Source organism: Dama dama, chromosome 20, assembly GCF_033118175.1.
Source record: "Dama dama isolate Ldn47 chromosome 20, ASM3311817v1, whole genome shotgun sequence".
Taxonomy (NCBI): Eukaryota; Metazoa; Chordata; class Mammalia; order Artiodactyla; family Cervidae; genus Dama; species Dama dama.
In genome coordinates, this window is record NC_083700.1 from 21,837,647 (window position 1) to 21,849,696 (window position 12,050).

At 49.0% G+C, this 12,050-nt stretch overlaps 3 protein-coding genes across 3 annotated transcripts in view; 1 reads left to right on the forward strand and 2 right to left on the reverse strand.

The window, feature by feature from the left end:
- Positions 1-2,872: 2,872 nt before the first annotated feature.
- The window catches only part of LOC133040791 (uncharacterized), a 29,424-nt gene continuing 20,246 nt past the window's right edge, over positions 2,873-12,050 (reverse strand). The window contains exon 3 of the mRNA XM_061120945.1: positions 2,873-3,489. Within this exon, the coding sequence (XP_060976928.1) occupies positions 3,061-3,489 (429 nt within the window). The 3' untranslated portion in view covers positions 2,873-3,060. The remainder of the gene's footprint in view (positions 3,490-12,050) is intronic.
- Positions 4,467-5,030, reverse strand: LOC133040789 (histone H2A type 2-A). Its single transcript, XM_061120943.1, has one exon. The coding sequence runs from the start codon at positions 4,969-4,971 to the stop codon at positions 4,579-4,581; it is 393 nt and encodes a 130-aa protein (XP_060976926.1). The 5' UTR covers positions 4,972-5,030; the 3' UTR covers positions 4,467-4,578.
- LOC133040156 (histone H2B type 2-E-like) lies at positions 5,273-6,407 on the forward strand. Its single transcript, XM_061119913.1, has one exon. The coding sequence runs from the start codon at positions 5,325-5,327 to the stop codon at positions 5,703-5,705; it is 381 nt and encodes a 126-aa protein (XP_060975896.1). The 5' UTR covers positions 5,273-5,324; the 3' UTR covers positions 5,706-6,407.

A 12,050-nucleotide genomic window follows, 5' to 3' on the forward strand; every position in this document is an offset into this window, starting at 1 on the left:
ATCCCCAAGATGGCTGCTGATTGGTGAGGCCGTAGTGTCTTGCCGAGGCCTTACCCTCCACTGGGTGAAAAGGATTGGGTCAAACAGGTCTCGCTTTCTCAGAAAGTGAGTGTGCAGACATCAGTTTGCACTGCCTGTTGTTTCTTGGCCTTATGTGAGGACAGGGGGCTTAGCTGAACAGAGTACACTTCCAGAGTTGAGGCCCAGAGCCCCATTATGTAGCGTCCCTGAAGAGAGATCAATTATTCAGACAAGACCCTGCCTTAAAGAGTTCACGTGTGACAAGAAACCAGGAAACACCAACCAGGGAGGGCCTCCCCTTTTCCACCAGCAAGAGACCAGTGCTCCTCTCTCTCTTTCTTTCACCATTCTCCATTCACACCCTGTAACTGTTGAGTTTGGTCAGTGAGCACTCCACTGTGGTTGCAAAAGTAACAGAGGTGGTTAGAAAAATGAAGGCAGGACAGACATTTCTGAGAAGCTAGGAACCCCTGAACTGCTTTAGCCATGAGAGATGCCCCCAGACTGACCCCAAATGTCAGGTCCACGGGGAGATCTTCAATACCTGCTTTAAAAGCTGCTATATTAATAGTATTACTTCAGGAAATACGATCCTTGGGAGTAAAAGCCCTGACATGGACATCTATACACTCAGGGGTCTGCTCAGCCGTTAATGGCTCAGACATGCTGGAAAGTCACTCATTGAGAACTTCAGGCTGTAACTTTGCAAACAAATGTCAGTGGATGAGATGCTGGGTGCACACACGCCACCGCTGCCCAGCCCCGAGTCACTGCTGCTTCTGCTTATATCTCATAAAACACAGATCCTGAGGAACCCATCTTGCAGCATTGCTCTGAGCAGGGAATGAGACCCTGTGTCTGTATTCATTTCCTAGGGCAGCCATAACAAAATACCACAGCCTGGGTGCCTTAAACATCTTAATTTTCTCACAGTTCAAAACGTTAGAAGTCCAAGATCAAAATGTCAACAGGGGGACTTCCCTGGTGATCCAGTGGTTAAGAATCCACCTTGCAATGCAGGGGATACAGGTTTGATCCCTGGTTGGAGAACTAAGATCCCACACGCTTTGCAACAACTAAGACCCAATGTAACCAAGTAAATGAAATAAATGAACAAATTAATAGAAGATGATCAGCTGGCTTGATTTCTTCTGAGATGTGTCTCTTTGGCTTGCAGATGGCTGCCTTCTTGTGTCCTCACAAGACTGTCCCTCTGCTGTCTGTGTCCTGATCCCCTTCTCTCATACAGATACCAATCATTGGATTAGCACCTATTTTAATGACACCATTTTAACCTTAATCACCACTTTAGAGGTCCTGTCCTCAAGTAGAGTCACATCTGAGGTACTAGGAGTTAGGGCCTCGACATAAGAATGGGTGGGTGGGGGACACAATTCAGCCCATAACAAGGCCTTTTCTGAAAATCTTTGTGAGCCTGGGGCTAAAAACTGGGTACCTGCTGTCAGAAGCTACACTCCACTCTGCTCTTCTTTGCCCCCCCCCCCCCCCGGCCCGCCCGCCCAACTCCTTGCAAGGGGCAAAAGTTTTCAACAGTGTCTACTTCAATTTCTATTCCCCTCAGTGCATTTTCATTCATCTCTGGTAATGCTTTTACCAACTGTGCTGAGACACAAAACCCCCGAACTCTGACCTCTTTAGGTGCAAACAGGCCATACTCAAGGTTAGAAATAGGTGGCTTCTGAGTCTCGTATGGACTCTGCTCTCCACCCCCCCCCCCCCCCCCCCCCGAGGTGAACAGCTTTGTTCCTAAAAGACAGTAAGAGACCTTAGACTTCTGCTGTCATGTGGTGCAGGAATCCACTCCTCTGAGGCAACGTCAAATCTCTGCTCTCAAATCTTGGGGCCGGGGGATGGGTGCAAGGGAGAGGCTCTGTTCTGCCTTCCACTGGTTCAGTGCTGCCGTAAGCTTCAATTCCGACAACCTTGAGCTGAATAACTTCTCAAATAACTAAACAGAGCTCAGGCCTGTGCACCTCAGGATGTCTCCAGGAAGAATCAGTCTCCTGCTGTGGAGTGGAGAAAAATACCGACAAGACCGAGTGGTCAGGTAGTGACCTAGATTACGGTGGCCCACGAACCCCGGTCCGTTCATCCTCTTCCCCCGCTGTTCCTTCGGGCAGGTCAAACCCACTAGACTGTCTGAACTGCATGCCCGGCCGGAGACATAAGATCCTTCTCCATCCTTTGGTCTATTCCAGCACAAAGCTAGTGGTACTTGTCTGAGTTGGGTTGGTATTTGAAAGGAGCAAGGTCAAGGACTTAAAATACCAGGCAAAATCGTTCAGGCTTGGGCGGGAATCATGAGAGTGGGGTAAGGGGATGAATAGCATCCGCTAATATTTTCCCTGAGGGAAGTCCTGGCATAACTGACATTCAACCTGCAGCCAGGGTCAGGAATGCCGCCACTAGACGCCGCAGAAATGGGCCTGGACCGAGGAGGCGATTTCCTTCCCTCCCCAGCGGGAGATCCGCGGGAGGGGCCCCTTTCCGGCGCGGGAGATGTCAGATCTGCGCCCGGCTCTCAGCTGCCTAAAGAGCCAGGCCGGCCCACTCTAGTCCGCGAATCCTGAGTCACTCCGCCTCGTTTCAACTCACCTCCCCGGCCCCCACCCACGCTCCCGGGACAAATTCCAATTCTGGGCTACAACCCAGCTCCAAAACTCCCCAGAAGAGCACGAACCTACCGGACGTCTTGGGCGCACCCAAGGAAGCGGCGGCAACCCGCCAGCCCAGACAAGCACACTGACCCAACTCTGAAGTTACTGACACCCGGGAAGGCAGCAGCAAGCAGGGGTTTAGACCGTACAACTGGCCTCTTTAGCCTGTTTATCTGTTGGGAGTCCAGTGCTTGGCGCGCTCTAAGGTCCGCCCGTCTTGAGCGCGCCCTACGCTCGCGGAGCATGCGAAGGCCTGCCAAGAGAGGGCGGACAAGCGACACAGCCTCTTTCAAGTGTAGTCGTGGGTGGCTCTGAAAAGAGCCTTTGGATTTGATGGAACCTCGAGCCGAGCGCACACTTCTTAAGCCCGCTCCCCGCGGATGCGGCGAGCCAGCTGGATGTCTTTGGGCATGATGGTCACGCGCTTGGCGTGGATGGCGCACAGGTTCGTGTCTTCGAACAGCCCCACCAGGTAGGCCTCGCTCGCCTCCTGCAGCGCCATCACGGCCGAGCTCTGGAAGCGCAGGTCCGTCTTGAAGTCCTGCGCGATCTCGCGCACCAGCCGCTGGAACGGCAGCTTGCGGATCAGCAGCTCGGTCGACTTCTGGTAGCGCCGGATCTCCCGCAGGGCCACGGTGCCCGGCCGGTAGCGGTGCGGCTTCTTGACGCCGCCCGTGGCCGGCGCGCTCTTGCGAGCCGCCTTGGTGGCCAGCTGCTTCCGCGGGGCCTTGCCACCGGTGGACTTGCGGGCAGTCTGCTTCGTACGAGCCATAGCGAACCAAGACGCGAACTTACGGGAGCAGCGCCGCGCAGGGAGAGTAACCAGGGGTGCGGCCGCTGCAGCAGTCTTTATAGGCACAGTCTTTTCCCAGTTGGGCGGGACAATACTTGAAAGTCCCGCGCTGGCTATCCATTGGCTGGGGCGTCATCCTCTTTGGCGCCACTGATTGGCTTGGGCCGACTCCTCCCTACGCCGCCCCGCCGCCCGCCCGCGCCCCCGCCCCCTCCCCCCCGCACCCCGGCCCATCCGCCTCCCTTTCTCCTTTCAAGTTTGTCTAGCTTTTCCCCTCCTCGGTTTTCATTTATTTCAGGGTGAGAGTCATATTTGAGAGCAGCTATGACAATGTTCCTTCTCAGTCCCTTAGAACACACTACTTGCGATACCCTCTTCTTTTCTACGCTAACTCCCAAACTGAAGCTCGACCTTCTGTTTGCAGCACCCCCTCCCCCAGCACCCTGAAGGCATTGTTACTTTTTCCAGAGGTCCCCTGGCCTGGCGGCTGGCTGGACGGACGGATCTTGTTTTCCGCCTTTCGGTGCTTCAAAGGTCGGAAAGTTATCTCCCCCGCGGCAGGGCGCGAGATTCCGTTTCCAAAACCGGAACTGGGGACCTGTACCTCCACCGCTAAGGCATCTTTATCCCTTTAAGACAGTAGACTAAAAAGCCAAAAGCCCAAGTCCGCCATCCTTTTCAAACCTGCCCGCTTCCTTAACAGACCGGGGTGTCCCCGATGAATGCGTGTGTGACGGAACATCCCGCTGGTACTTAGACCTCAACTTGGGCAAAGGCCTGGGGAACAACAACTGGTGTCGAGCACTAGACATCCGACTCCGAATACAAGCCATCGCGCGCAGCACTTAGAACTGAAGCGACCGGGGCGCGCTCAAGTCTCCTACCTTCACCTGGCTTAAGCCCTAGGTTTTACGATCGACCACAGCCCAGGCTGGGCTTCCCCGTTTACTACCGATATGGTTGGAATCGAGAACTTACTGTTAACAACTCTTTAATTTGAAAGCGTGGGTGGCTCTGAAAAGAGCCTTTTGATTTTACAGATGCCTCTTCGGCAGGAGCGCTAGGTAGGGCTTCCGGAGACCGGCCTCACTTGCCCTTTGCCTTGTGGTGGCTCTCGGTCTTCTTCGGGAGCAACACGGCCTGGATGTTGGGCAACACGCCGCCCTGGGCGATGGTGACCTTGCCCAACAGCTTGTTCAGCTCCTCGTCGTTGCGGATGGCCAGCTGCAGGTGACGAGGGATGATGCGCGTCTTCTTGTTGTCTCGCGCCGCATTACCCGCCAGCTCCAGGATTTCGGCGGTCAGGTACTCCAGGACCGCCGCCATATAGACGGGCGCGCCGGCCCCCACGCGCTCAGCGTAGTTGCCCTTGCGCAGCAGACGGTGCACCCGCCCTACCGGGAACTGCAAGCCTGCGCGGGACGAGCGCGACTTGGCCTTAGCACGGGCCTTGCCGCCTTGCTTGCCACGACCAGACATGACAGCGTCACCCACTAATACACGCTCCCGCCAAACGCCCGACAAAGTCGCCCTCCACGGCCTCGCTTCACCCTTTTATAGGCAGAACGGCGATTGTCTACGAAGCGCTTTGATTGGCCACAGCACATCCTCGGCCTCGTGACCAATAGGATAGCGCAGTCAGAATCCACTCATTTACATAACCTCGTCTCCCTCGCGAGAGAGCCACTGAAAACTCGCCAATCGCAACGGGGCGTGATCAGAACCTTAATTTGCCTACAGCCTCTACAAGTACCGAGTCTCTGCCTGGCAGCCCGGGTGTTGCCTGTTGTTATCTGCGTTCCCGCTAGGTTCTGCAGCTTTTGCTTGCCGTGATGCCTGAGCCGGCAAAATCCGCTCCCGCGCCCAAAAAGGGCTCCAAGAAAGCCGTCACTAAAGCCCAGAAAAAGGACGGCAAGAAGCGCAGGCGCAGCCGCAAGGAGAGCTATTCCATCTACGTGTACAAGGTGCTGAAGCAGGTGCACCCGGACACCGGCATCTCGTCCAAGGCCATGGGCATCATGAACTCGTTTGTCAACGATATCTTCGAGCGCATCGCGGGCGAAGCGTCGCGCTTAGCCCATTACAACAAGCGCTCGACCATCACGTCCCGGGAGATCCAGACGGCCGTGCGCCTGCTGCTGCCCGGCGAGCTGGCGAAGCACGCGGTGTCCGAGGGCACCAAGGCGGTCACCAAGTACACCAGCTCCAAGTGAGTCCCTGCCGGGACGCGGCGCTCGCACGAGTCGCCCAGCCACTTGACGTTCTAAAGGTTCTTTTCAGAGCCACCCACCTTCTCAGGGGAAGAAGCTGTCAGCTTTTTACTTCATTTTTGTTGTCTGTTACGGTACTTTTTTGTACCGCCGATTCTTTTTCTAGTAAGAACTGGCCTTTCTCTTAGGTTGAAGAGGAAGAACTCCGGATAGGACCGAGTTTTGTCGATCGGTCCAGAACTAGCTAATCAATCGTTCACTCATACAAGTAACTTACCTTTTCCAGTGAAACCGTGCGAAATGGGTGGTCAGTGTAAATCTACTCGGGGGAGGGGCTGGTGGAGTTAAGCATTAGTTACTTTACAGCAGATCGAGTGGGTCAACTCTTGAGCTCAAAAACCAAATTTAATGTTACTTTAAAAAGCGACATTTTGATACCATGCCCCAGCATGAATAGAAAACTGACAGTGCACCTGGTTATCTTGATTCCGTGTGTCCACTGAAAAATGCACAACCTGGGTTACTAATTGTGTTTTATTCAGTAATTTGTTGTGGACAACAACAAAAGTCCCCGTAGATGGACTTCTCTCGTGGTTTAGACGGTCAAGAATCCGCCTGCAGGGCAGGAGACCTGGGTTTGATTGCCTGGGTTGGGAAGATCCCCTGGAGCAGGGAATGGCTACCCACTCTGGTATTCTTTCTTGCGGAATGCTATGGACAGAGGAGGCTGGCAGACTCCAGCCCACGGGGTGGCAAAGGCTCAGACACAACTGAGCAACTAACACTCCTAAACCCGGGAGACAGCCTTTCAAATAGCGAGCACTGAGGGGGGCTGTTTGGAGGAGGTAAGGGAGGAACCAGAATATATAGCAGTTTTGCAAAAACAAACCAGGTAGTTGAATATTCATCAGAAATTTCAGCTAAAGAAAAATCCTCAATGAATTTAGCAGTTCTTTATTATGTGTATGGAAAGTTGGAAGAGCAGGCTGACTGACATCATTCCTTCATACACACTTTCACTATCTAGGACCAGTATCCTGTTTTTCTCCATCCTGAATCCCAGGATGACTAGGGTGGCTGCAGTGGCTGATGGCTTGATGGCCACATCCTTTGATTACAGACATGGCAGGTGACATTTTTCATCCAGACATAGTTCAAGTAATTTTTAATCTACACACACTTCTTGTTTCACTTTGCTGTTCCTTTCAGATGCCTACACTGAAGTCAATATTTTGCCCAAATTCTAGATATTAAGCCATACGGTCAGAATAAGGGAATACAAAAGTCACTGTTACCCATAGTAATTCCCCCCCCCCCCCCCCCCACCAAGATGTTGATACCAACACAATTCCCTATAGTTGTAGTTTTGCTGTTTTATAATTTGGGTAAAGAAGCAAGAAGGAAAGAGGCTTTAGAGTCCTGGATTTCAAGAACCTGGGCCTGCCAATCCTAAAATGTGCTCCAGAGACTTTATCCAGCAGCTTTTTTGTTGCTGTTAAACCTACTTAGCCTTAAAAATACTTGCCCCTTCCCTGGAACCATTCCCTCCTCTGAAAACAGAGACATCAAAAATGAGAGAATAAAGGCCCTCATCTTTTTTTAGACTAGATGGTTAAAAAGCAGTGTTTCCTAAAAACAGTTCAAAGGCCATTAGATCTTTAATTTATCTATCTACCCCATCAAATCCTACATACTTCCACTGAATCCAAATCTCCAGGCCTTGGTGGGGGGGTCAGGGGTGGGGGGGCAAGGATGAACAGTCTACGGAACACGTCAAGTAATTCAAATGTTTGATAATCACTGACAGATTAGTTAGGAGATTCCCATATTGCTTGGGAAGAACTTGTCCAGTTTGCAGTGCCCGTCCAGTTTGCAGTTCCCACCCTAGACATTTTCTTTTTTCCTAATTGTCCTTTCCCAGAATTGTTTGTAAAGCGACATGCACAACTAGTTTCATTTATTCCCTCATTAATACAGAGTACCAAATATTACATAGAACTTAACATTTTCTGCCTTTACTAGGGTTTAAAAACACATTTTAAGGAGGTCGAATGAGACACAGAAGATAAAGTACTGCAAGGTATAAAGCTGAAACTTCCTGGGGGGCCCGGGGCAGGGGGGATGTTAAGCACACTGCAAGCACCCTTTTGTTCATTTGTTCTTATGTATGTACATAAAATCCCAAATACTGTCTTCCATCCAGCATGATTTTCATTACCTCTCATCTGTCCCACCCAATCAAAAGCAGGTAACTTGTGTCCTAGTTATTGTACTAAATCCCTACTTTCTTCCATCCCAGAAAACATTTCCTTGCTTTTGACCTGCCTTGCTTGGATCTACTGAGAGATGAGGCAGGTTGCCTGGAGCTTGAAAAGTTCAGGTAAAGCACGGCAATGTGGAGGAAAGACAGAAAGATGATAGGGGAAAGTTTGAGTTTACAGGATAAAAATAAAACAAAAATCTTCTAAGAGGCATGCAGGATAGGATGTTGGGTAGATAACCTAATTATAAGTGGGTGAGATAATGGTCAGTATTTGGTTCTGAGGACTCAAAGACTCAGTGCAACTTTATTACCCATCAATCGATAGTTCCCTTTAGCACCAGCATGACACTTACAAGTGTGAAAGAGTATTTGTGCATATCACGTCTCACAATATGGGAGAGGGAAAACATTCATACTGAGATAAATATTAATAAAACAAGCGATAAAATAGCAATAAACAGAAAATGTCCCTGTCTATACAAAACTACATTCTAGTTTTGATGGATGCTGAGAATAAGCGAAAGAAGGAAAAGTATAATAGTATATTTAGGAGGTGATCTGTACAGCAGAATATTGAGTTCGGATGACAGATCTGATCAGTTAATATTTGAACAGAGGCCTGAATGAAAAAAAGTGAGCCATAGGGTAACTTGGAGAGGTATATTCTCAGAACAAAGGCCCTGAGGTAGGTATAAGTCTGAGAAGTTCAAAGAATAAGCAAGGCCACTGAGGCTAAAGCACAGTGAGCAAAGGAAAGATGTGCAGGGAGATAGGATCAGAAAGGTAGTTGAGGGTCAGATCGTGTGTGCCATTGAGAGGCCGCCTAGGCCATTGGGAAGATTTTGTCTTTAATTTGAAGTTAAGTTGGAGTGCCTTTGGAGAGAGTTCCATCATGAGAGAGTTCCATGACATTATTTGACTCATGCTAAAGCTCACCCCAGGATACTATGTTGAAAAACAGACTAGAGGAGAGCGAGAGCAGAGGCAGGAAGGATATCAAAGAGGCTACAGTAACAGCTCAGGAGAGAGATGGGTGGTAGCCATGGAGATAGTGAGAAGCAGTCAAGATATATATATTTTTTTCATTTATTTTTATTCATGAGAGTGGTAATCTTTCTTTACTTCTTTCATTCAAGATATATTTTAAATGAAATTGATGAATTGTATGTAGGTTATGACTGAAAGAGAGGAGTCAAGGATTAATTGCAGGTTCTTGGACTGAGCACTTGGAAAGAGCTGCAACTTACTGATAAAAGGGGGCAAGTAGGTTTGGAGGGGGAAAGCCTAGAGTAATATCTTGGGCAAAATGTTGAGATTCCTGGTTGCTATCCAAGTGGCAATATCACATAAGAAATACCAAATTCCCAAGTTGGGAATATGAAATATGAGAATCTGGAGTTCAGGGAAGAGGAACGGGTAGATTCTAAACTCCCACTTCTTGCTCCTTTATAGTGTTCTACCCTTTCTTTCTTGGAGTAGGAAATGGCAACCCACTCCACTGTTCTTGCCTGGAGAACGCCCTTGGACAGGAGCCTGGCAGGCTATAGTCCGTGGGGTCTCAAGGAGTCAGACATGACTGACCAGCTAAGCAGAGCACCCTTTCTTTCGGGATGCTTTTAGAATCAATGTAACGTGTCTAGATACATTTTTCCCCCTCACATCTAACTTTGGTCTCAGTATTTCACTAAAATTGGGGCGTATTTGGGAGCCCTATTCCACCTACCCCAGCTGCTGACTGTTGTTACGGATTGAACTGTGTCTCCCTAAAAGATACCCTGGAGTCTAACTCCCTGGTGCCTTAGAACGTGGCCTAATTTGAAAATGGGATCTTTGTAGATGTAATCAGTTAATAAGGTCCTTAAAGTGAAGTCGCTCAGTCGTGTCCAACTCTTTGAGACCCTGTGGACTGTAGCCCGCCAGGCTCCTCTGTCCATGGGATTCTCCAGGCAAGAATACTGGAGTGGGTTGCCATTTCCTTCTCCAGGGGATCTTCCCAACCCAGGGATCGAACCCGGGTCTCCTGCATTGCAGGCAGACACTTTATCCTCTGAGCCACCAGGGAAGCGGGATCTAATCCAATATGACTGATGTCCTTGAAATGTAGAAATGCACAAGAAGAAAACTGAGACAAATGGGGTTACGCTCTTGTAAACCAAAAGATACCTGGGGCTACCAGAAGCTGAAAGACAAGGAAGGATCCTGGCCAAGAGGGACAGGGCCCCGCCAACGTGTTGACTTTAAACTTCAGAATGATGACTGAGTACATTTCTGTTGTTTTAAGCCACTCAGTTTTGTGGGGCTTTGTTACGGCAGTCCTAAGAAACCAATGCAAACTAAAAGTTTTAGTAATAGAATTGTATTATCTAATTTTAAATAAAATTTTACATTTTTAAAAATTCCTAGACATTCCTTCTTAACGGTAGTATTAATCTCTGGCCTGGTCAAATACTGGTTTTAAAACTGGGACATTTAGTATAAATGTATAGTTCTATTTTCCCTTATCTGCCTCATTTGGCCTCTCTGAGACCTTCCAACATAAAAGGTCTGTTGTCTTTCCTTTTGTTCTGGGGAACTATTTATTACTATTTCTCAAATGGTTCAAGATCCCAGCTAGTTTAAATAGTATGCCGTACAAACTGGCTTCACGGGATGTCCAAAAGTACAGCAGGGCTCAGAGGGTGGCTGAACTCCGTGAACGGCTCAGCTCTCCAATTCTCCCCCTCAGCAGTTGCGCTCCTGAGTGCTGTCTCCAGTTGTTCTTGCCTTCATACCCACATGACCTTCCATCCTGCTGCTGCCTCTTGAAAGCTAAGGACTTTCTTTAACAAAAGATAAGAGCAATCTACATCCCCCTACTCCAGGGTACCTCTGGGCCACTATCTTATCTGCAGTGGCATTAGATTAGAAATACAGTGCAAAATGAATGTAATGCACTTGAATCATCCCCAAACCATCCCCCCTCCACCACTGGTCTGTGGAAAGATTTTTTGGTCTTCCACGAAATTGGTCTCTGGTGCTAAAAAGGTTGGGGAACCCCTGCCCTACTCAGTCCAGTTGCTGAAATGTTTGTGCTAACCAAACTGGTCTACATTTTTTGAGCTAATCAATGTGGAAACTGGTTGGGACTATGGTTAAACGAATCAGGCCAAGGTTAAGGACTGAGATAAGATCTCTTTTGGGGGGAACACACACTGGCCGTGATTCTCAAACCTGACTGCTCATTGGAGTCACCTGGGGAGCTTTTCATTGGAGTCACCTGGGGAGCTTTTTAAAAATTCTAATGGGTGAAAGTGAAAGTTGCTCAGTCATGTCCCACTTTTGCGACCCCATGGACTATACAGTCCATGGAATTCTCTACGCCAGAATACTGGAGTAGGTAGCCTTTCCCTTCTCCAGAGCTCCCAACGCAGGGATCGAACCCAGGTCTCTCACATTGCTGGTGGATTCTTTACCAGCTGAGCCACAAGGGAAGACCTAAGTGAAGTGAAAGACGCTCAGTCGTGTGGGACTCTTTGCGACTATACAGACCACGGAATTCTCCAGGCCAGAGTACTCGAGTGGGTAGCCTTTCCCTTCCCTAGGGGATCTTCCCAACTAATGGATGGCTATATTCTAAATCACTTAAATCAGAATTTCTGGGGATAGCACCAAAGACATCAGTGTTTCTAAGAGTCCTCCAGGTACAATGGGCAGTTGTTTTTGCCAAAAGTTTTCACTTTTGTCTCAGGTTCAAAGGGTTTGTTAACAAAAAATTAGAGATCTAGCTTGCTTTCTATTTTTCCTTACATTTAATGTTAGCATATTGAAAGAGCAGAGGATACACCCCCAAATTGGGTTTTGACCAACATCCAGACTTAGTCAGCGCTGGGAAGTCCTGTGTCACTGAACATCTGGAGTCCCAGTTGGGAAAAGGTCCCAGGCAGTGTGTCCACTCCGTGGGTGAGACTGCAGTTCGGGGTTCCCACTTATAATCCCAGGACAGATATCATCATCAATCTTTGACCAAATTGCAAGCCTGGTTTCATGTTAATGCTCTTTGTTTGCTTATTTAACTTATATGCAGAGTACATCATGTGAAATGGGTC